Below are 24,488 nucleotides of genomic sequence, written 5' to 3'. Positions count from 1 at the left end.
GTGTGTAACAATGGCCGTGACCTGGTGGCAGCTCTGCAGCTCAGCAGCCTCACATACATGCCCTGCCTGGCCCACGTCTTCAATCTGGTGGTTCAGCGGTTTCTGAAAAACTACCCCACTTGTCTGACCTGCTCGGCAAGGTGCGCCGCGTCTACGCACATTTCCGCAAGTCCACCATGGACACTGCCACCCTGAGGACCCTGCAACGTTATTTTCAGCTGCCAGAGCACCGACTGCTGTGTGATGTGCCCACACGCTGGAATTCTATGCTGCTGCACATGTTGGCCAGGCTGTACGAGCAGCGTAGAGCAATAGTGGAATACCAGCTGCAACATGGGTGGCAGAGTGGTAGTCAGCCTCTGCAATTCTTTACTGAGGAGTGGGCATGAATGTCAGATATCTGCCAGGTCCTCGGAAACTTTGAGGAGTCTACCCAGATAGTGAGCAGCGATGCAGCAATCATTAGCAGTACCATACCGCTGCTTTGCCTGTTGAGAAGTTTGCTGCTAAGCATAAAGGCCTACGCTTTGCAGTTGGAACAGTAGACGGGGGATGACAGTATGTTGCTTGATAGCCAGACCTCCCTCATGTCTATACCTCAGCGAGTTTTGGAGGAGGAGGAGAAGGGGGAGGGAGAGGAGCAGGAGGAGGAGGGGGAAGAGATAGCTGGCCACACTGCAGAGGGTACCCATGCTGCTTGCCTCTCATCTGTTCAGCATGTATGGGCTGAAGAGGAGGAGGAGGAAGAGGATCCTGAAAGTCATCTTCCTAGTAAGGACAGTGATGTGTTCCATACTGGTACCCTGGCAACTATTAGCTTTGTCAATCACTCTTGGATATTATTACTCCTCCTCCTCCTACTCCTCCTCCTAAAAGAGCATGTCATCATGCTGAACTGCCAATTTTTTTTGCGGCCCAAACGGCTCTGTTTAAAAGTTTTTTACAATTTTTTAACGTTTCACAACTATTGGGTGTCAAAGCTGGACACGTGGCACAAACTTGCGCTGTATGCCCTGGAGGTGCTGGCCTGCCCTGCCGCTAGCATCTTGTCAGAGAGGGTGTTTAGTGCAGCTGAAGGAACCATCACGGAAAAGCGTACCCGCCTGTCAACTGCCAGTGCTGACATGCTTACACTCATAAAGATGAACAAAGGCTGGATTTCCCCAGACTTCTCTTCTCCACCGGCGGAAAGCAGCGGAACCTAATGATTCTTTTCGCTGCAACAGGAGAAAAATGCATCCTCTATCACCACAAAAAAGGGGGAATTAGCTTTGTCAATCACTCTCAGATATTATTACTCCTCCTCCTCCTCCTCCTAAAAGAGCATGTCATCACACTGAACTGCCAATTTTTTTTGCGGCCCAAACGGCTCTGTTTAAAAGTTCTTTACAATTTTTCAACGTTTCAAAAGTATTGATACTTTAACAGACACCAATTTTTTTCACAGGGCTGCCTCCAGACTCTGTTACAAATTAAGCACCAGCGAGCTGTATCTTTAAAAAATGCTTATGGGTTTCACCTGCCCTCACGGTTGAGCAATTTTTCAGGGGTGCACTTGTACTCTTGGTACACCAATGTTTTAGGGGTTCGCCTATACTCTTGCTACAGAAATGTTACAGGGGTCTGCCTCTACTTTTGCTACAGAAATATTACTGTGGTCTGCCTATGCAGTTTCTACTGAATGGTTTGAGGGGTGCGTCTATACTTTTGCTACAGAAATGTTACTGGGATCTGCCTATACCTTTTCTACGGAGTGGTTTGAGGAGTTCGCCTATACTCTTGCTACAGAAATGTTACTGGGGTCTGCCTATACTTTTGCTACAGAAATGTTACTGGGGTCCGCCTATGCAGTTTTTACTGAATGGTTTGAGGGGTTCACCTATACTTTTGCTACAGAAATGTTACTGAGGTCCGCCTATTCTCTTGCTACAGAAATGTTACTTGGGGCCGAATATACTCTTGCTACAGAAATGTTACTGGGGTCTGCCTATACCTTTTCTACTGAATGGTTTGAGGGGTTCGCCTATACTCCTGCTATGGAAATGTTACTGGAGTCCGCCTATACTCTTGCTACAGAAATGTTACAGGGGTCTGCCTACACTTTTGCTACAGTAATGTTACTGGGGTCGGCCTATGCAGTTTCTACTGAATGGTTTGAGGGGTTTGCCTATACTTTTGCTACAGAAATGTTACTGGGGTTCCGCCTATACTCTTGGTACTTCCTATTGCGGTGTTTTACCTGTCTGGCACAAATACACTGACTGACTAGGGTAGAAATGTGGGCCGAGGTCCTTGGTGGGGTGAAACTCTGCCATGTTTGGGCGCTATGATTTCTTTATGTATAACACCATCTTTAAGTTCCTTCGGCTCGTCTATGCTGTGGGTGCACAAAGACTTTCCATTGCGGTGTTTTACCTGTCTGGCACAAATACTCTGACTGACTAGTGTAGAAATGTGGGCTGAGGTCCTTGGCGGGGTGAAACTCTGCCATAGGTGAGCCCAAGAAACTCAAAGACTTCCCATTGTGGTGTTGAGCTATCTGACACCTACACAGAAGGAATTGTGTGGGGACACATGGATTTCCCATTGCTATGTAACTCGCGACAACTTGGGTCACACAAGGTGGAGGCTGGGACCAAGCCTGACCCTGGGCCCGCTCAAGTGCTTTCCACACAGAGTATTGCTGCATTGTGGAGATGTGTAGAAGTGCTGGCACCTGAGTCCCCTTTATGCTCACGTTTGCGGCTCCTGACAATTTTGTGACGGAGGTGGCACGGGATTGGAATGATGATCGTACGTCAATTTATCATCAATTCTCAACAGCATTGTGGGCTATCACCCACACTTTCAAAAAGGGCCTGGGCCTGCCAACCCTCTGCAGTGTGTGCCTCCGGTTCCTCCTCATTCAGTACGCACTTATAAATAGACATGAGGGCGGAGTGGCTATGAAGCGAGCGTGTGGCATGAGGGCAGCTGAACGCTGCGCAGGGAAACATTTGTGTGCGCTGTGGACGCAGGGTCATGCGGGGGCGTTGGACAGCAATGCCAGCATGTAACCCAGGAGAAGAGGCAGCGGTGTCACCCACAGGCAGTGATTGTCCTTGGTTATAGGTAGTGTAAGTAAATTGTTAGGGGGGGTGATGCCAGACTCTTGCCCCCATTTTGGCTTAATAGTGGGACCTGGGAGCCTCAAATGCAGCCATGCATGCTGCCCCTGCCCTTCCCTATCCATTTCTGTGGTGTTTCCATGACTTTCTGAGATTTCTGGTGTGTGACAAGTCATCAGCTATGCGGAGCATCGGTCATATACAAAAATGCTCGAGTTCCCCATTGACTTCAATGTGGTTCGTTACTCGAAACGAACTCTCGAGCATTACGTAAAGTTTGACTCAAGCAACGATCAACCGAGCATTTTGGTGTTCGCTCATCTCTAAATGTAATGTAATATGTAATATGATCTGGGATTGTGTATAATTGTGTAAATTTTGGAATGGGGTATTAGAGATAATTAAAAAATATGTATTGGCAATATTGGTCTTAAGCCCAGAACTTGTATAGTGAGCATTGTTGATGAGCATGCTTTTTTGGGAATTCAGAGAGCATTGTACCAATAGCGAAAACTGTTTTCTGCCTGTTGAATGCAGCCTGTCCCCCCCAACAGTAGGATATTTTGCTGCAAAACTAAGACAATATAATGTTTCGGAAATGGGTATATATATAAAAAAGGCTGTTTTGCTAAGACCACATTCAAATAGATGAGAAAATAATGTGAGTTTGTGTGTTGTGAGATGCGCAAAACTCGCACAAAAATGCAACCCATTATTTTGCCTATGATAATAATGATATGTTCTATGAATATTACACTTATGCATGTATAAATGTCATTAAATTAAGGGGTAATTGTATTCAAAAATTTTATTTCCATAAAAATTATCTAATTATCTAAAAAAGGGTTTTTCTGGGACTGAACTTTTGATGACCTATCCTCAAGATAGGTCAAAATTTTTAATTTAGCGGGAATCCGCTACTCTGGACCCCAACCATTAGCTGTTATCTGGCAGCTGTGAATGTGGACAGAGCTGGAAGTACTGCAGGCACAGCTTACACTGAATACCTGCACACTTAACCCCAGAATGATCAGGAATTTAAAGAGAATGATCTGATTTGTAACAAACTTGCATCAAATTTAAAAATTGCATACAGTATGTGAATTAAAGGGGTTGTCCAGCGGCAGCAAGTGGGGTTATACACTTCTGTATGGCCATATTAATGCACTTTGTAATATACATCGTGCATTAATTATGAGCCATACAGAAGTTATACATTTACCTGCTCCGTTGCTGGCGTCCTCGTCTCCATGGCGCCGACTAATGCTCTCTTCTCCTTCCATTAGACGCGCTTGCGCTGTGCGGTCTTCTGCTGTGTTCAATGGAGCGGCTCCGGCGCGCTCGCGCCGCCGAGGTCTTCTGCGCATGCGCAGACCAGCTCTCCGGCGCGAGCACGCCGGAGCGGCCCCATTGAACAGAGCAGAAGACCGCACAGCGCAAGCGCGTCTAATGGAAGGAGAAGAGAGCATTAGTCGGCGCCATGGAGACGAGGACGCCAGCAACGGAGCAGGTAAGTGTATAACTTCTGTATGGCTCATATTTAATGCACGATGTATATTACAAAGTGCATTATTTATGGCCATACAGAAGTGTATAACCCCACATGCTGCCGCGGGACAACCCCTTTAATGTGCAGCCTGTGCCTTGTAGACCAGGAACACATTGTAGAAGGTTTCAAAAAGTTCAGCACTTGTGTCATCAAATTGTGACATATCCATGTGATATAGGCTGGTTTACATGGGCCAATGATCGTTCAAAGGACAGTTTGAGTGAAAGCTTTGAGCGATCATTTTGCATAAATCATTGGTATGCGATTATTGGTATTTAAGTAGCTACTCAGCTAGTTAAATACCAATTAGGTGTGCAAATGAAGCCTTCCCTGAATGCAGTTAATAGCTTTTTTTTAATATACTACTCTTTGAAAAAAAAAGACATTTAATTTTTTTAAATTATTTTTTGCGGTCATCTTGTGCGCACAATAACTTTTTTATTTTTCCATCTACGTAGTTCACCGATGGCTCATTGTTTGCGAGATGTCCTGTAGTTTCTGCTAGTACTAATTCGGAATACGTACGATTTTTTGATCGCTTTTTATTGCGTTTTTTTATGGCAGACAGGGTGACTGAAAAAGTGCATTTCTGGTGTTCTTTATTTTTTATTTTTTGGACGACATTCACCGTACGGGGTAAATAATGCACTACTTTGATAGATCGGACTTATACGGACGCGACGATACCAAATGTGTTTTTATTTTATTATTTAGACTTTTTAATTATAGATATGGCAAAAGCAGGGGGATTTAAACTTTTATCCCTTTTTTTTTTACAATTAAAAAAACTTTATTGCTCTTTTTTTCACTTTACTTTTAAGTCCCCCTGGGGGACTACAATATGCGATACTTTGATCGCTCCTGTAGTATGACATACTGCTATAGCATTACGTCATACTGCATTCTGACAGGCAGCCTATCAAGCCACCCCATGGGGATGGCTTGATAGGCAGTCTCGCAAGGCAAGTCTTTCAGAAGGCCCCCAGCAGTCATGACACCTGCACGGCTCCCCTGATCTCACCACGGGGGTGGGGGGGGCGTACGGGACCCCCGAAAAGTGTTCGGGGGCTTTAAAGGGTTAATAGCCGCAATCGGCTGAACGGTTGATTGCGGCTATTGTCCGCAGGTGTTAGCTGTAGTAAACAGCTGTCACACGCGCTGTATGCAGAGAGGTCACCCCGCGAGCTCTCTGCATACATACTCCGGCACTCCAGGACGTAAATGTACGTCCTGAAGCGGGAAGGAGTTAAATCATCTTTTCAAGGATATATAATCGTATGGTATTGTTATTGTACTATGAGCCATCGGACATCAAAAATGCACATTTTTTCAAAAAGTTTTTCTTAATTGTAGCTACTTCAGAATATATTGATAAATCACATTTGGGTAAAAACATACAAATAGAACATTTTAACAACCGTAACACATTATTGTATCTATTTTGCATCTTACATTTTATGACAGAGTTTTCAGTTTTAGTCACTCCAAACCGAATACAGAATGGATGCCGGGAAGCAGATTTATCTTCTCCTCGTCTGTCAGGGTAAATAGTCTGACAACTACTAAATATTCCAATATAATGTGATTATGAGACGCCATCCTCATGTTCCGCTCATTGTTTCCAGGCCTCTATTTGGGTTCTGTATGTCAGCGGTGGACGTTCCCTAAAAGACTTACTGCTCTGCTTGGCTCCTGTGTGGAAGTTCCTTGTACCTATGACCCCGGCGAGAGATTAGGGGCATCCAGCCCTGTGTGGTACTTATACCATTTCAGGAATTATCTAGAGATCTTAAACACCAAAGATGCATCATCTATAGAGAAAAATTATAAGGATCGAACCTCACTGGTACCAGGAAATAATAGCTGCACCCTGCGGATAGACCCGGTGACAGAAGATGATGCTGACAAGTATCATCCAGGGATCGCAGAAGACAAAGAAACAAATGCATATGACAAACAAGGTTCTGGGGTTCAGCTCACGGTCACAGGTAAACTAATACAATGATAATACCAGGAAGCACTGAAATCTGCTCACTGTTGTAGCATTATATTCACTGGTCACATGTTTATTCCTACAAGGTATCATGTAAGTGACGGTTCTACTAGTGTGTTATGTGTGCTCAGATGTAAATAATGTTGACCTGACATTTAACCCCTTGAGTGGCAGGTTTCCTACCACCCTGTCGTGCCCACCAGGGCAGTTTTTTTAAATGGGCCAATCATTTAATTTCATCTAATTTTGCAGTCGCGTTCCAAGAGCCATAACTTTTTTATTTTTCCATTGACACGGCCATATGAGGGCTTGTTTTTTGTGGGACAAGTTGTACTTTTTGATAGCATCATTTTTGGGTATATATAATGTATTGCATAACTTTTGTAAAAAAAATTTGTAGGGAGATTGGGGGAAAAAAAAGGAAATTCTGCCATTTGTTTTTGGGATTTCATTTTACGGCGTTCAGCACCCAGAATAAATAGTGTGATAACATTATTCTCTGAGTCAGCACGATTCTGGCGATAGCAAGTTCATACAGTTTTTTTGTTTTGCTACTTTTGTATATTTAAAACATTTTTTTTTCTTAAAGGTTTGCTTTAAAGGTTTGCTATAGTGTCGCCACTATAGATGAGCGAGTATACTCGCTAAAGGCAATTGCTCGAGCGAGGATTGCCTTTAGCGAGTACCTGCCCGCTCGAGACAAAAGGTTCGGGTGCCGGCGGCGGGCAGGGAGCTGCGGGGGAGAGCGGGGAGGAACAGAGGGGAGATCTCTCTCTCCCTCCTGCTGACTGCCGCTACTCACCGCTCCCCCGTGTCGGCACCTGAACCTGCAGTCTCGAGCGGGGGAGATACTCGCTGAAGGCAATGCTCGCTCGAGCAATTGCCTTTAGCGAGTATACTCGCTCATCTCTAGTTGCCACATTCCAAGAGCCGTATTATATTTTTTTACATTGCCAGAGTTCTAGAAGGCCTTGATTTTCGCGGGTTGAACTCCAGTCTTCATTTATCTAATTTTTAGGAAAATGTAAAATTTTGATAGCTTTTTATTTAATTTTTTCTAGGGGCAAGATTAACAAAATCTGCAATTCTGGCATGTTTTTTATTTTTATTTTACACTGCATTCTCTGAGCAGTATGAATAATGTATTAAAGTAATTCTACAGGCCAGTACGATTATGCCAATAGCAAATTTGAATAGTTTTTTTCTTTTTTTTTCCATGCTGTGCACCCTGCAGATTACCCTCTTCCCGCTCCAGGACGTACGTACATTTACGTCCTGCAGCGTCGGGGTATGTATGAAGAGAGATCACTGCGCAGCACAGTTTAATACAGCTGACACCCACGGGCAATAACTGCAATCGTACAGCGGTACGTCATACTGCAGGAGCGATCAAAGTTTCGCTAGTTTTGGTCCCCCAGGGGTGCTTAAAAAAAAAGTAAAGTAAGATCAATAAAGTTTTAGTAATTGTAAAAAAAAAAATAATAATAATAAAAGTTTAAATCACATTTCTTTTGCCATATCTATAATAAAAAAAATCTAAATCATAAAAGAAAAATACATATTTAGTATCGTGGTGTCCGTAAAAGACCGATCTATCAAAGTAGCACTTTATTTACCCCACCATCAGAGCCGCAGGCGCTGCACCTCTTCTCCTATCCTTTACCTATACTATACTTCCCCTAGCTAGTGGGGCAACGCAGTACTGCTTTGCAATTTGGGTACCACTACTAGCCCACATAAGCGCACTCTGATCCATTCCCGCAATAGGGAATTTTTATGGATCAAGAGCCTTATTATTATCTTCTATAGGCCTTTCTCGTCTTTATCTAACAATAGGAAACTATCTCAGAACTATTGTGCTTGGACCATACGGTCCACCTAGAATAGTTCCTTGCCATATACGGGCAGGTTATAGAGTGCGCTATAGGAGATAGACCTCTGTCTCCTGACTCTCCCTCTGTGGTGAGATATCGGGGCTGCTAACTCTCACCTACCTGCTTCGAGATTATTATAATACCCTGATCGGCATCTCGAAGCGGCTCGGTGTGGTCTCCGATAAATTTATCTAGGGTGAAGTTAGACTCTGTGCTAATTCATCTAACAAGTGACCTACTACATCAAGGTCATGAGCCAAGACAGGTAGAGGAGTTATAGGGAATTTTTGTCCAAACCAACGACAAAATTCAATCTCTTAAAGGACTATCAACAAGGGTCTGAATCACCGTGATAGGACGAAGAGGGATAATCACGCACAATTCTGGGCGATCGTCGGCCCCGCTCCTGAGGAACCGCCCTAGACAGGGACGGAGAAACGCGTCGAGCGACAATTGAGCAATAACTCTACCTCTAATGTTGAAATATGTAAAAACATCTGAGTGACTATATCACCCTCTATGGTGAAACATGCAAAAACATCTGAACAACCATACAAATCCCTACTGTGAAAATACGTGTATAAACACTGAAGCGGCGACATTAATAGTCAGATAGCTTCCATTCCTGAATTATGAATAGGAGTATCTAAGTAGTTACGATACTACCTAACGATTGGAAGTCTGACACCTCTGATCACTTCACGAAACGTGACGTACCGCTCTAGACCAGTGACCCAGTCCCCGAATATTGTTAATAGGGTTTAACTAGACTGGTTACCTGAGGGAATTGATACCCTCATACTATCCGCTCACTGGGTTTATTGAGCACTATCTATGTTGTTAGTCCATGTTTGTTTTATGTTGTATGTGGCCCTGTTTTTAATTAGTTGATAATAAAAATTATTAGTTTTAATCTATATCTGTGAAGGGTGTTATATAACCATGAAATAACAAGACAAGACCATTGATTTCAATGATTTTATTTTCCCTATTGGGATTCTCACGCGTTCATACTACACACAAAAGAAATAGGACTTTCCCAATCTTTTTTGCACATAGTTTTACTATGTTCAACAAAGAATGGCTAGAACTAGAGATGAGCGAATGTACTCGGTAAGGCCGATTTCGCAATCGAGCACCGCGATTTTCGAGTACTCCACTACTCGGGTGAAAAGTACTCGGGGGCGCTGTGGGTAAGCGGGGGGTTGCAGCGGGGAGTGGGGGGGGGGGGGAGAGGGAGAGAGAGAGAGCTCCCACCTGTTCCGCGCTGCTACCCCCCGCTCCACCACGCCACGCCCCGCCCCCCGGCGACCCCCGAATCTTTTCACCCGAGTAATGAAGTACTCGAAAATCGTGGTGCTCGATTGCGAAATCGGCCTTACCGAGTACGTTCGCTCATCTCTAGCTCGAACCTATCTTCCCTCTTTTTTTTCAAACTCGTCCCGCAGTGCAGTAAGTTCAACTTAGGAACGGCTATCCTGCGGTCTCCGATACCAGCGCGCTCCACTCCATAAGTGTTATGGGAGTATGTCAGTGGTTAAAAGTCCACTGTAGAAGACTTTAATTTTGTTATTAAGGGAAGCTTTAGATAAATGTATGCGCAAATACGCTAGCCTCAGTGCAAAAATACACAAAAGACAATTTACACGAGACAATTATAAACCAAAGACACCCCAACTCTGGGCCACTACAAGATCTCCTTCACATCAGCATAGAAGATTGCATTCGGAGCCTCTATCGCTGAATTCTGTTAAAATATAAGATGAAATAGCGGGGTCACCACCGGAGCCGCTCCGCAGCTCATGGACATAATCTGCTAGTATGCTAAGAATGAGTAATGGTGTCTGATTTTAATCTAATTCCACAGATAAAGTGAATTATGACCTTTCGGTGCCTGGCGTTATGACTGAAGGAGACGCCACCATTATGTCTTGCGCTGTAATCCACACGTGTGGCTCCAGTCCGCCTTCTCTACGATGGAACAAGCCCGGTACTGTTAACAATAAATCTGTGGAGCTTACCTATGGGTCCTGGAGAGAGGAGTCTGTACTTACCTATATTCCTTCCTATGTGGATGATGGGACTCCTGTTCAGTGCACTGCTATATATCTTCATGACCAATATAATATATCGTCAAGAAAACTGAACATAGACTGTACGTATTGCAGGTGACAAGCCACAATAAGCGGTATATTTTACATTTGATTACATTTGTGGTAATTATATTGCCTAGACGTCTCCCCTCTCCCAAATCTCTTTGCATTTACAGATTTCACTGAATTATCTGCATACACATGGCCTCCCAAAAATATTTAAAGGGAATATATCGCCAAAATTTTTTGCATTAATTAAAACCAGATAGTGATGCCTTTTAAAGTTTTTATATATTCTTTTTATCATTTTTTTATTTCCTGGGGGCTTCTTCGCACAGGCATTTTTGTGCATGCAGAAAGTAGAACTCATTGAAATCAATGGGTTAGTACACCTTTTTTTGTTTTGGTGCATGCATTTCTCGCTAGCCCCCAAAAATAGGAAGTCTACGTGAGGTGCGCCTATGCACACGGAAAAAAGAACATATCTGGAACTCATTATGCTAATTAGCCATTTAAATCGGGTCGTGTTCGTCTGCTGAGCACAAATGAACATGCTCTGCATGAGCAAAAAATACAGTAAAATGTGCCTATATGCACGCCAAAAAGCCTTTTTCATAGGCTGAGGTGTGTATGAAAGCATATACTCCAATGTGAAGGGGCCCTGAGTTTAGAATTTTGTATTCTCTCGTCTGTACGCGACAATGGCTGCTATCTTTCCCATGTTTCCTGAGCTACATTCAGGGCTCACTCACATGGGCGTATGTGGCCCGTATATTATGCACGTATTTTTCATATGTGTAACACGCAGTGCTAAAAGCCCATTGATTTCTGTTGGGGCACTCACACGTCTGTGAAAAAAATTGCACGTGAAAAAAAATCACAGCAGGACCCCTTAAGGACCGAGCCAAATTATGGAAATCTGGCATGTGTTTCTTTAACAAAGAATAACTCTTTACCAGATTTGCATATCCAAGTGATTCTGACTGGGTTTTTTTGACACATGTTGTACTTCATTTAGGTGGTTAAGGTAGTTCAATATGATTTGTATATTTTTATTGAAAGTACCAAATTTGTGGAAAATTTTTAAAAAATTGTCATGTTTTCCTATTTTCAGCAGCTGTATATCACATATGTATGTATGTATGTATGTATATATATTATATATATATACTGTACAATTTTCTTAAATCAAATGTATATCTCCATCTGTTTACTTTATATTGGAAACATATTTGTACATTTTTTTGGATTTTTGCCGAATTTAGGAGACTTAGGCCGCCTGCAGACGGGCGGGTCGGATCCGGCGGCAAGGATTCTCGCCGTGGGACCCGACCCGTGCGCCTGCAGCGACCAGTGCGTTCTCACCCGCGCCTGCGGCTCCGGCTGCTTGTTTGTTAACGCAATCCTATGCAGGCTTCCAGCGGCGGAAATTCTGCGGAATTTCTGCTCGTGTGCAGGCAACCTTACAAATCTTAGGCCTTATGTTCGCTTGCACACAAGGATTCCACAGCTGAATCTCGCAGTGGAGTCCGTGCGTACCCGCAGACATGCAGGAGAAAAGCAGCTTCTTACCTCTCCGTCTCCAGCGCGGGTCCCCTCTGTGCCGGCCGGATCTTCTTTCTTCAGTACAGCAGATGTGTGGAGTGCACTGTCTGGGGCGCCCAGCGCATGTGCAGTGCCTTTTTTCTATTTTGAATCTCCTGCTTTCCCACAGAGCTGCGGCACCTCCACAGTGAGAGCTGCAGGTGTTCCACGGCGGGGACGGCTTCCATTGACTTCAATGGAAGCCATTGCTGCGGAATCTGCAGGAAAATTGGTCATACTGCGATTTCTTTTACTTGCCATGCAGATGCTAATGCAACCCCAATGGGCGGCTAGAGGTGCGGATCTCCCGCACAGGAGACGCGTGCGGATTTTATAATTACAATCTGCATGTGGACATTGGGCCTAACAGTAATTATTAATATTTTGAAGTACGTTTTATTTTTATAGATCAACCCAAGTTTGCAGAGGCTAATAGGTTTTTAAACTGATAGTCGCCCCAAAATATGATCCCATTTTGAAAATTGAGGGGTGTTGTTAGTATCTTTATCCAACATTTTTTTTGCAGGAATTATTGCAAATCATGTGCGAAATATTGAAATTTCATTTTTTTCATAAATGTGTCCTTTTAACACTTTAGTAATGGCCCCATCGTGTTTTTACGTCCTAGCTAAGTGGGCTTTAATTCTAGAGGATGTAAAAACATGCACCGTCTGAGGATAGCCGACAACATGGAGCTGTCATGGACGGCCGCTGGAAGCCCCCCTCCAGTCATGGGATCGGCGCTATCCAATGGCGCAGATCGCATTAAAGTAAATAAAACGTTTTAAAAAGTTAGCATTTCAGCTTCCCTCATGGATCGCATCCATGAGGGGAGCTGAAACTACTCACTACCATCCTCCGTTCCCCGATAAACTGGTCCGGAACGGACCCTTCGGCGTCTTCTGCGCATGCGTGCCAAAGGAAAATTGGCGGCGCATGCGCAGAAGAGAAGATCGCAGGACATTTGAAATCGCCTGGTTCCCGGCTCACAGAAAAGATTTAAAAAGTAAAATAAAGTTAAAGCTTTACTTGCCCTTATGGATCGCATCCATGAGGGGAGGGTAAAATACTCACCCCCGTCCTCTGCGATGCCGAGGTCTTCCAGGACCTGACGTTTCCTTCTGCGTATGCGCGCCCAACATCACACATCGGGCGTGTGCACAAAGGGGCTCGCGCCCCGAGAAGTTTAAGTTCCCTCTGCTCCTGGCTACCTTCTGTAACCAGGAGCAGAGAGATGTCACTGGGTACCGCTGATCATTTAAAGTTAAAAAAGGAAGTTAAAATAAGTATAAAAAAAAGTTTAAAAAGCTTACATTTCATCTTCCCTTATGGATCATATACGTGAGGGAGGAGGAAATTACGTACCTAAGGCCCTTGGATTTATCTGCGGACCTTACCTAGGCTTCTGCGCATGCCCTTATTGTCAAAATGGCGGACGAATGCGCAAAAGCCGTGGTTTGCCCAGATAATTTTAAAATCTCCCTGCTCCTGGCTACCAAACGTAGCCAAGAGTGCATAGATTTTACAGGAGAAGGGGAGGGGGGGGCGGTACATGATCCCTGATCACATTATTGCCCCTATGCAATGGATGACGGCAATCGCGTAAAACTAAGAAAAAGTTAAAATTTCACCTCCCGTCATGGAATCAATCCGATAGGGGAGGTGACGTTACTTACCTAAGCCTTCCGGCGATGTGCTCCGACAGGATCCTTATCTGCGGACCTTTCCCCAGCTTTTTTAACTTCCATGCGCCCGTCGGCAAAATGGCGGCCATAAGCGCAGAAGCTAAGGAGGGCCCGGGAAATTAAAAATCTCCTTGCTCCTAGCTACTAAAGGTAGCCGAGAGCCTGGAGCATTGACCGAGGGCCACGGTGAGCAGTCCCCAGTCACGTGACCGCTGTTATCCAACGGATAATTGTGGTCATGTAAAAATTAAAGACAGTTGAAGTGTAATGCTTCTTTCGGTTTGGGCCCTGTTGTGCATACAGACATAAGATTAGGGCCACAATGGGTATATTTCTAAACAAGGTACAAGCAGTGGGATCCATTTTGGGGTGCAAGTCTTCATTCATGTGTGTTCTGTACAAAAACCTTTTTTTAAAAATGACACAATTGGCAAAAAAATGAAAATGGTATTTTTACCTTCTACATTGCTTAGATTCATTTAAAAACTGTGGAGTGAAAATATGCAGTAAACCCCTAGACGAGTTTGTTAAGGGGTCTAGTTTTCAAAATGGGGTCATTTGTGCGGGTTCTCCATTGTTTTGGCCGCTCACAGGTTCTACAAGTGGGCAATGGGGCCTAAAACACCTTCAAGCAAAATGTCTGTTCTGAAAACCCTGGCTGCTCCTTTCAGGAAATCCTCGCCTGCTGAAAACGTTTCAGAGCAGTGCAACAGGATCAAGCGGGAGTGTGTGCTACCTCTCAAAATATGTGGGACACAGAGGACAATAGTAGCGGGGATCACTGCGTCTCCCGTGTTTGCTACACACTCTGCATTTTTTTCTGTGGGTTTGTCCTATTGGTTGTGATGGGTACTCCGCAAATAAAATGTTTTTCGGTTAGTCTTCAGACATCTTCAGATTTATGACAAAGTCGGGGGTCTTCAGTTTGAAAGAGGAGGTGTGCAATTACATTCCCCTGATAGTCAAGATATGAATCTCTGCCTCCTCTTTTTTTGTACAGCACAAAACTATTATGGACTGCCATTTGAATGAGGTATAAGGCCACTTTTTTTATACCAGGATCTAATTATCCGTTTAATCAAATATGGCTGCCATACTTGGTCCGCTAAATCAACGCCCCCCATAAATTTATTGTAATTTATTATGCACACCGGCTTTTGCTTGTCGGATGCAGAACCTCTCCCTGACGGCATCTGTGGCATTTGTATGGACTGTACTGAGGACAAATACATCTTCTCAGTCCCTATATTTGACTACCAGCAGTTCGTCACTTTGAAAAAAGCAGGATGTTCCCTTTGGAATTTGTTTTCCCATAAGCCTCTGTGGAAAACCCTTTTTATTTTCACGGATTGCCCCAAATGTTCCGACGTTTGATGTTTGAGTTGGAACTAAGGCACACTCGTATAACAATTGTCCGTGTAGAGGTGATACCCTTGTGGAGGAAGGGCTGGATTAGCTCTCACTTATAGACAGATTAGGGGGACACCGTGGAGGATTGTTTTTACTGTCCCTACCCTCATAAATTCTAAAATCGGTGGTATACCCAGTCTCACTTTCACAAAGTTTATATAGCTTCACTCCATAACGCGCCCTTTTAGTTGGTGTATATTGCTTGAAATGTAGTCTCCCATTAAAACTCATTAGGGATTTTTTTCTGGGGTGTAATGAGTATTAAATATCTCATTTAAATATGTGATTAATGGTCGAATTTTAAATAAACAATGAAAGTTTGGATCTGTTCTGGGAAGGGTTTACAGATTATCATTGAAGTGAAGAAATAGTAATATTTCTTCATAGCGGTGTCTGGGCATCACTGCAGCAAATACAACGGTGGCATTCGTGGCACTAGATGTCCAGTAAGATTTAATTGTGGGCTTCTTGACAATCCCCATATTTAACGTGAGTCCCAAGAATTTTTTAAACTCTAATAGGGTTGTGGGCTTCCAATTTTTTTGCGTGCGTAGAAGAGGCATACTGAGCAATATACTGTCTAGCATACAGATTAGTTTTGCGGACTATGTCCATCAAGAGTTCATCACTTATAAAATGTGGAAAATAATCGTTGAAGGAGAAATTTGTGACATCCAGGTTTATTCCTGGGGTGGAGGTGAAGTCAGTTATTTGGGGGGTAAATGATGTGGTGGGTGTCCACACAAGGCTGGCGACTTCAATGGGAGAAACCGGTATTTCCTGCGCTGCAGTGCTACTGGGCCCTGCTAATTCTCCTTGTACGTCTGTGCTGGCAGCCCTACAAGAGTTATCCGAAGCGCCGTCGCTGTCACTCACAAGGAAAGCTAAATCTGAGAAAGCATCTGTCTCAGTTTCTGAATCAGAGTCAGAGGAGAGCATTTTATATGCCTCCTCCAAACTGTATAACCCTCTAGCCATTTTATAAAGGAGAACTGTGTTTAAAAAAAAAAAAAAAAAAAGAGAGAAAATAACTAATATTGTCCCTCCGATACTGCTTTTTAGTGTGACGTAACGTATATAATCTGCAGCACTCTATGAAATAGATAATAATGTGATGCCCTAACATAGATATATAGTATATATAATACCCTAACGTACAAAAATGTAAACCGACCCTAGAAAGAAAATAACATGAAGCCCTAACGTAACCTGTAAATCTACTGTGGCACACTAATATAATACGTATATATATATATATATGACGTATAACTCCCTAAGGCCTTAGTCACACGGGCGTTTTTTCACGCGATTTGCGGATCGCATGACGGATGTGCATACGCAAATCGTGTGACCGGTGCGCGCAAATCGCCCGAAAATCTGCTCCTAGCCGCGTTTCATTAGAAACGGGCCGGAGCTGTCCAGCGCATTGCATTCAATGGAGACGGCAATACAGCCGCTCCATTTAAAGCAATGCGCTGCGGGCGAGCCCGGGATGAATTGTCGGGAGGGGCTTAAATATATAAGCCCTTCCCTGCAATTCATCCTAAAATGTGTAAAAATAAAAAATATATATATACTCACTTTCTCCCGGCAGCCGGAGCTCCGCGCGGCCGTCCTGCAGTGGGTGTGAAGGGGGTGTGAGTCAGACCTGCCCCCTGATTGGCTCAGCGCTGAGCCAATCAGAGGCATGTCTCACTCACACCCATTCATGAATTCATGAATGGATGTGAGTCAGACCTGCCCCTGATTGGCTCAGCGCTGAGAGGCAGCAGTCACTCACCCATTCATGAATTCATGAATGGGTGTGTGAGTGAAACCTGCCTCTGATTAGTCAGGGCTGTGACCAATCAGAGGCAGATCATTCAGCAGGCGGGGATTTTACAGCCCTGCCGGCTGAATAGTGCCAAGAAGCAGTTCAGGAGAACTGACAGCGGCCGCGGCTGGACTCCGGCTGCAGCGGAAAGGTGAGTATACAATTTTTTTTATTTTAACACATTTTAGGATGAATTGCAGGGAAGGGCTTATATATTTAACCCCTTCCCGACAATTCACCCCGCGCACGCCGGCAGCCCATTGCTTTCAATGGAGCGGCTGTATTGCCGGCTCCATTGAATTCAATGGGCAAACATCGTTCTTCTCTGTCACAGCTGTTACAGCTGTGGCAGAGAAGAATGATTTGTCTTCTATATGTTCTCAATGGGGTCGGCGCTGCTGCCGCCGGCCCCATTGAGCGCATATAGAGAAGAGAACAGGAATCGCAGATCGCAGATAGGTGCGATCTGCGATTTCTGTTCTATAATTTATCGGACGAGCGCATAAAAAGCGCTCATGTGTCCGATACCCTTGCAAAGCAATGGTTTTATAAAATCGCTGGACGCATGCGCATGCGCAAATCGCGGCTAAAAACGCCCGTCTGACTAAGCCCTAAAGCTGTAAACTCTACACTACCTACACTAACCATTTGTCACTATGTATTTTTTATAATGTAATGATTTTCTATATAACTGCTTCACAGGCCGCTGTAACATCTGTCTTCTTCTCTCTGTTCAGAAATAAAGTGATCTGAGGAGAGAAGGGGCAGAGTGAAGCTTCCTGTCAGATATTTACTAAATATTCCTGATTGTGACCACCACGATTGGTTCTCATGGTGATCACATGTGTGCAGGGCAGGGACACAGGATTGGTCCCGATCACTTTCGCGGCTATAGTGTATCAGGAACACCCGAACTTTGAAGCCCCGCCATAATTCTACATATGGCTGAGCTTTAAGCCCAGGATAAGGCGCCGTAAATTTACAGCGCCTGGTCCTTTAACGGGTTAAGCCAGAAACAGACAGCTCCATAGATTACACAGAGGACAAGATTGAAGTGAATGGGACTCAGCATGTAATACCAGCCATGGCCACTGCGCAATATATGGAGCTGTTTGCTTCCAGCAGAAAGACAGCTCTGTACTGACAGTGACTAGCCTGGGGATCAGCTGATTGGTGGGGATCTCTGTCAGCGGACACCCGACAATCTGCTATTAATGACATATCCCAAGGCTAGGTCATCAATAGCAAAAGGTGGGACCACCCCTAATAATATTTTCCTTCTACAGATGCACCAAAAAATGTGACTGTCGCTGTCATTGGGACATATGAAGTGAAGGAAGGAGATGATGTGACTTTAAAGTGCAACTGCACCTCCAAGACTAGAATTGTAACATATGAATGGTACAAAGGGAAAGGCAAAACCAAATTAATGGACAGTAAACAAACAATTACAGTGAAGAATATGACCAAAGACATGGAGCTCTATGGGTGTGCTGCGATAAATCATGTGGGAAGAGGAGAATCAGACCTGATAGAGATACAAGTACGATGTATGTATACAGCCTGGAACACTGACTGATATTTTATATATTCTCTATATTCTAAAAATCTGTGAATCTAACATAAATAATAATTATTGATATTTCAGTTATCTTTTACTCTGATTTGCCCACTCATTAGTACTGTCTGAAAGTGGAATAGGAGCCAGGGAAGCCTGAGGATCACATGTTTTTGCATACAGCACTTTTTCTTCCATCCAAGAGCCGGTCACCTGAGCGAAAATCCAATGAACCCCATTACAGTCAATGGGGTCCATTTGGCGCTGTTTGGTTCCATCCAGAGACTGAGCTGTTTGGCCACAGGGATGCCCTTTCCTACTCCCCAAACATAGCCCCGGGTGCAGGTGTGAAACCACCCTAACTCTCCAAATAACAACACTCATCTGCATGCTTCTATTATACGAGACGTGGCAACCATTTGAGAACATGTGGCTCCATGTAGAGAATTGGATGTAGGAACTTTTCTGTGCTGTACAAAACTTTTCATGTTACACAGATATCATTGTGCTCCCTTCTTTCTTAGGCAACAGGAAACATGTTATTAACGAGATTATTCTGTCACAGTAACAGCCTAAGGGTTCCTTCACACGAGCGTATGCATTTTTACGCTCGCACGTCCGTACCGTAAAAGTTGCATGAATGGACGATTAGCCGGGATCAAGTCCCGAGCTTAATTAGCGTTTTCTGTGTCGGTTTCGCATAAAAATACGCTCCACCCTGGAAAACCCTTGCTTGACATGAATCCTCAGAATGACTTTTCCAGCTCCCATAGGAGTCTATGGGAGCCGCAAGCGTATGTTGGTCAAAAGGTAGATCGAGAACGATCCTTTATTCAGCGTATAATAGCTGGCGCGGACTTCGGTTGCGTATGTTTTTTTTTTTTTATGGTGCAACAGTTTTGTGCGCCGTAAATTTGCCCATGTGAACGAATGCATTGGAATCCAATGCCTCATATGGCCGCACATATCGCCCGGGCGTGAAAATTCGGCTACATAGCCGTGTATATACACTCATGTAAATAAAGCCTAAACCTGGTGTGACAGGAGGCTGAAAAAATTAGTTCCTCATCATAAGTGATCCTGAGCATAAGGAACTCTAGTTCTGTACATGAAAATTGCATGTAATGAACAGTTACCATCAAGGCCCTTTTACACTGCAAGATAAGTTGGAACAAGCATGCGACGAACAGTGAAGTAGCGATAGTACATCATTTGCTTGGCATGCATTTACACTGAACAATAATTGGGTAGTTTTGATCGTTCATTGGAACAAAACCGCCCCTAGCCAACCCTTCTGCCACTGCTTACTAGTCAGCGAATCTTCATGACATCTGTTTATACAAAAGAATTACCACAATAGACAATGATTCTTAGGCTCACATGAAAGATCCAGTTAGTGAGAAGCTAACAATTTATCACTGACTGGATCGGTTGGTTGCTGCCCCGATTACACCTAACAATTATTGAACAAAAACACTCAACGATTATTCGCACTCTAATTGTGTTGTGTAAGGGCGCTTTAAATCATTTATCGGTGATCTGTATATGGGGATATGCTGGGGGTACCAAGTTTTGTCTGTTCCTCTCCTGGACCAACTGTGTTCTTGTCCTTTCCGTAAACATTTCTACAGATGCCACATATGGACTAAAGAAGCAGAAGTGCAAAGGATGCAGGGGCACCCAGGCTTTAAAACAAAGGGGAGTCCAAATACTGTCTCACCCCAATATGAGCAGGCTAGTAGTAAAAACGACACATGATAGTTGGGGACCCTTCTGGCCCAGAAGCTACAAGTTACAGTTCTGCGAGCTAGGGAGAAACAAAACATAACTGGGTTTCTTTGTTCTTAGAAGCTGTAGTGATGCCAGTGTTCAGAATTCATTTTTGTTCTGCATTATGTTGGTTTAACCTATTCTATTACATCACCACAAGAAAGAGGAAAGGAAAATAAATATCTTCGTATTTCAGAAAAGTCTTAAATAGTTAAAAGATAATAGCCCCAATTTGGAAACAAAAAAAGCCTTATCTATTCCATAAAAAAACTACAATTTTCTTCACACATTCAAATAACTCTTTAAAGCAACCCTCCAGTCTTGGACAAACAAAAACGGTCACACCACTTCTCTGACTACCTGATGCACACTGTGTATTAATATGCATCGGTAGTTTAAAGGGGTTGTCCCGCGCCGAAACGTTTTTTGTTTTTTTTTTAACACCCCCCCTCCCCCCCCCCGTTCGGCGCGAGACAACCCCGATGCAGGGGTTAAAAAAACAAACCGCTCAGCGCTTACCTGAATCCCGGCGGTCCGGCGTCTTCATACTCACCTGCTGAAGATGGCCGCCGGGGTCTGCTCCCTCCGTGGACCGCAGCTCTTCTGTGCGGTCCATTGCCGATTCCAGCCTCCTGATTGGCTGGAATCGGCACGTGACGGGGCGGAGCTACACGGAGCCGGCATTCTGCACGAGCGGCTCCATTGAAGAGAGCAGAAGACCCGGACTGCGCAAGCGCGGCTAATTTGGCCATCGGAGGGCGAAAATTAGTCGGCTCCATGGGAACGAGGACGCTAGCAACGGAGCAGGTAAGTAAAAAACTTTTTATAACTTCTGTATGGCTCATAATTAATGCACAATGTACATTACAAAGTGCATTAATATGGCCATACAGAAGTGTATAGACCCACTTGCTGCCGCGGGACAACCCCTTTAAGACACTGCATGCTACTCTAATATGCAAAAACAGAGCACAGTGTGCATCAAGCAGTCAGAGGAGTGTTGCAGCCATCTTTGTTTGCCCAGAATCGGAGGGTTGCTTTAAGGGATTTTGTTGTAAATTGCTAAAGATTAGTCACTGCACCCAGACTTGCTTGAGTGAATGGTTTGTTGCTCTTACAACAGGGACAGTCGGCTAACACCTCATGTTTTTTTTCCTACTTCTGGATTAACACTATTGTGTGTTTTCCATTGCTGAGTAAATATACATGTTATGTATTTATTGAGAGTGTTTTATCGATTTGTATCCCTTCTGTAGATGCAGCAACTGAAGTTCACATCATAGTGAAGAATGACGGAGAATCCACTGAACTCACCTGTGTCTTCCTAAGCAGCTGGCCTGATGTAACTCATTACACCTGGATGAAGAATGGAACCATTGTACCGAATGAGAACAAGAAGACTCTAATCCTAGAGAACAATGAAGAGCGCTACGGGGAGTATTTATGTATTGCTCACAACAAGGCTGGGAATTCCTCCTCCGAAGAGATCCTCATAGAACGTCAGTATCCTATAATGAGATTTATGATGGTCTGTAACTAAAAAAGTGCTAGCATGCGTCTAGTTGTCGTTTGGCACCTGTCATTAGTAAATCCAACAACCACATTATCTGAGGACTGTCCTTGACACTGCTGCAAATGGATGCTTCAAGATAGATATATTTAGTATGAGGCGGTAGCATGAAAAGACTTTGCTTGTCCTGAAGGTTGGAAGGTTCTGTTAAACATTCATTTGTAATTGTATTTTAAATAACAACATTTACAAGGCGCGTTTGTAGCCTGCCTCTATCGTGATATCTCCCATAGCCAGAATATAGAGAGGTCAAATGGGGAAATTGCCTAGGGGCCTTTACTACCCAATTTCCCAAGACAATGTTAACTTGAAGAAATCAATTGGTTAAGGGTCCATATTCATCACCATAGGAGGGGGAATAAACAATTGTCATACTTCTGGCTCTGCTTACTTTCTTGTTGAAAAAATATTTGGTTTATTAACCCTTTCCAATCCATTGTCTGACCTCTGAAGACATTATGATTTAAGGCTGTACAGCTCCGATGTTGGAAGACGCCCGTCGGGGTTCTCTTACTGTATATTGCCAGCCTCACTGCTGTCGGAGTCTATCCAACATGTCACCTCATGCAGTACTGGCTTTAGCCAGCATATAGCGCTGTTGTATAACGGCAGAAAAAGAGTAAGCCCCCTAGGAAAACCAGGATACAAATTGGATTGGAAAGGGTTAAAGATTTAACACATCAGATTTAATTTTTCAAACACTTGGCAATGGTTGCCCTCATATGGAGTAGGTTGTTATCATATCCTCCTGACTTCAGTGAGACACTGTTACAAGAGTGTGAGATTTTTTTTTTTTTTTCGTTTTTTCTTGGGAACCTGCACCAGTTTTGATTAAATGTGGCATTTCTACAAGTGTTTGGCATTACTACCTGTTAGTGCATAGGCTTGGGGTCATAACCTTTGTGGAGATCAATGATTTCTTCCTTCCATGTTGAATTAGTTTGCTCCTACTTTTAAAAAACATACTGACTAATATATTGATTTCCTGTGAAAGTGGAGCAGCGATCTCTTTTCTCTATGATAAGATAACACAATTCACCCCCTAAAGACTTGAGCACAGTAGGTTATAGCTTCTTAATGTTGAGTTGCTCAAGTAGATCAATTTCTCATATTAATTGAAGCCATCATGCCAAGAGACCTAAACATTTGAAGTAGAATGAATTTAGGAAGACTTAAAGATATACAATAATCCATTAGTCAAATGTTTCTCTACAGCCTCCTTATCTTTTCTGCTTTCTTTTAGGCTACATAGGCTATACAGTGAATTTACCTCTGATTTTGGGGAGAGTTGTTGGAGTTTTCGTTCTGCTTGTTTTAATTATGGTCACCTACTTTTACCTAAGGTAATAATAAGCACATACTTGCCAATGTCTAAATCCTAAATCAGAAAACATTTTGTAAAGTATTTTCAATAAGTTTCCTAAAACATAACGGGTTCTCCTTACCCTCTCGTTTGCATCCTGTTTTGTGTCAGTAAGTTTTCCTTTTTTAGGTTGTTTTCCCCATTTTTCTGTTGCCCTGTCGTTTGCAATCTTCTTTTATGCAAGGGGAGTGTAGCAAGCCTATCATTCTGTCAGTAGTTCACTGTCCTGCACCTCTTTGCCCTGATTTCATATGCTACATTGTACAGTTTGTAGTGCCTCCCAGTATCTGAATGTTTGCCTCTCTGCTACCCAGGACAACTTGGGAATTCTGGCCAAATGGTTAATCTATATATATAAAATTGAATGTATGTCTGTCTGTCTGTCTGTTTGTCCTTTATGCGCTACTACACCATTCATCCGATCGCCATGAAACTTTGGGAAGTTGTTGAGTACACTCCTGGGAAGATTATAGGCATAGTACAAATATTCTATGATAAATGGTGCGCATGCGTGCGTAGTCGACAGTTACAAACCCCCCCCCCCCACGTAGATCGTTCGATTTCCATCATTGCCACTAATTCTCTCACTTCCCGATGTCGTAGAAACATAAAATTTGGCAGGAGCATTGATTATGTCATAAATAGGAAAAGGTAATGGGTCCCAACTCGATTATTCAATTGTAAGCGCCAAATAATTAGCGTCCAAATTTTACGTACGGAATGTAATTTTCTCACATAGAAACATGAAATTTGGCACGAGCATTGATTATGTCATAAATAGGAAAAGGTAATGGGTCCCAACTCGATTATTCAATTGTAAGCACCAAAGAATTAGCGTCCAAATTTTACGTACGGAATCTAATTTTCTCGCTTCCCAATGTCATAGAAACTTGAAATTCGGCACGAGCATTGATTATGTCATAAATAGGAAAAGCTAATGGGTCCCAACTCGATTATTCGATTCTGTGCGCAAAAGAATTAGCGTCCAAAGTTTACGTACGGAATGTAATTTTCTCACATAGAAACTTGAAATTTGGCACGGGCATTGAATATGTCATAAATAGGAAAAGCTAATGGGTCCCAACTCGATTATTTAATTCTATGCGCAAAAGAATTAGC

The 24,488-nt window shown here is 43.4% G+C and overlaps 1 protein-coding gene across 1 annotated transcript in view; it reads left to right on the top strand.

Moving 5' to 3' along the window:
- Positions 1 to 24,488, top strand: part of LOC136631356 (B-cell receptor CD22-like) — a 70,471-nt gene that overhangs the window by 27,072 nt on the left and 18,911 nt on the right. Inside the window, exons 3-8 of the mRNA XM_066605622.1 lie at positions 6,121 to 6,199; positions 6,282 to 6,644; positions 10,391 to 10,678; positions 18,395 to 18,658; positions 21,693 to 21,935; positions 23,250 to 23,349. Of these exons, the coding sequence (XP_066461719.1) occupies positions 6,157 to 6,199; positions 6,282 to 6,644; positions 10,391 to 10,678; positions 18,395 to 18,658; positions 21,693 to 21,935; positions 23,250 to 23,349 (1,301 nt within the window). The 5' untranslated portion in view covers positions 6,121 to 6,156. The remainder of the gene's footprint in view (positions 1 to 6,120; positions 6,200 to 6,281; positions 6,645 to 10,390; positions 10,679 to 18,394; positions 18,659 to 21,692; positions 21,936 to 23,249; positions 23,350 to 24,488) is intronic.

This window comes from Eleutherodactylus coqui, chromosome 6 (assembly GCF_035609145.1).
Source record: "Eleutherodactylus coqui strain aEleCoq1 chromosome 6, aEleCoq1.hap1, whole genome shotgun sequence".
Classification (NCBI taxonomy): domain Eukaryota; kingdom Metazoa; phylum Chordata; class Amphibia; order Anura; family Eleutherodactylidae; genus Eleutherodactylus; species Eleutherodactylus coqui.
This window is presented reverse-complemented; position numbering and strand designations above follow the sequence as displayed.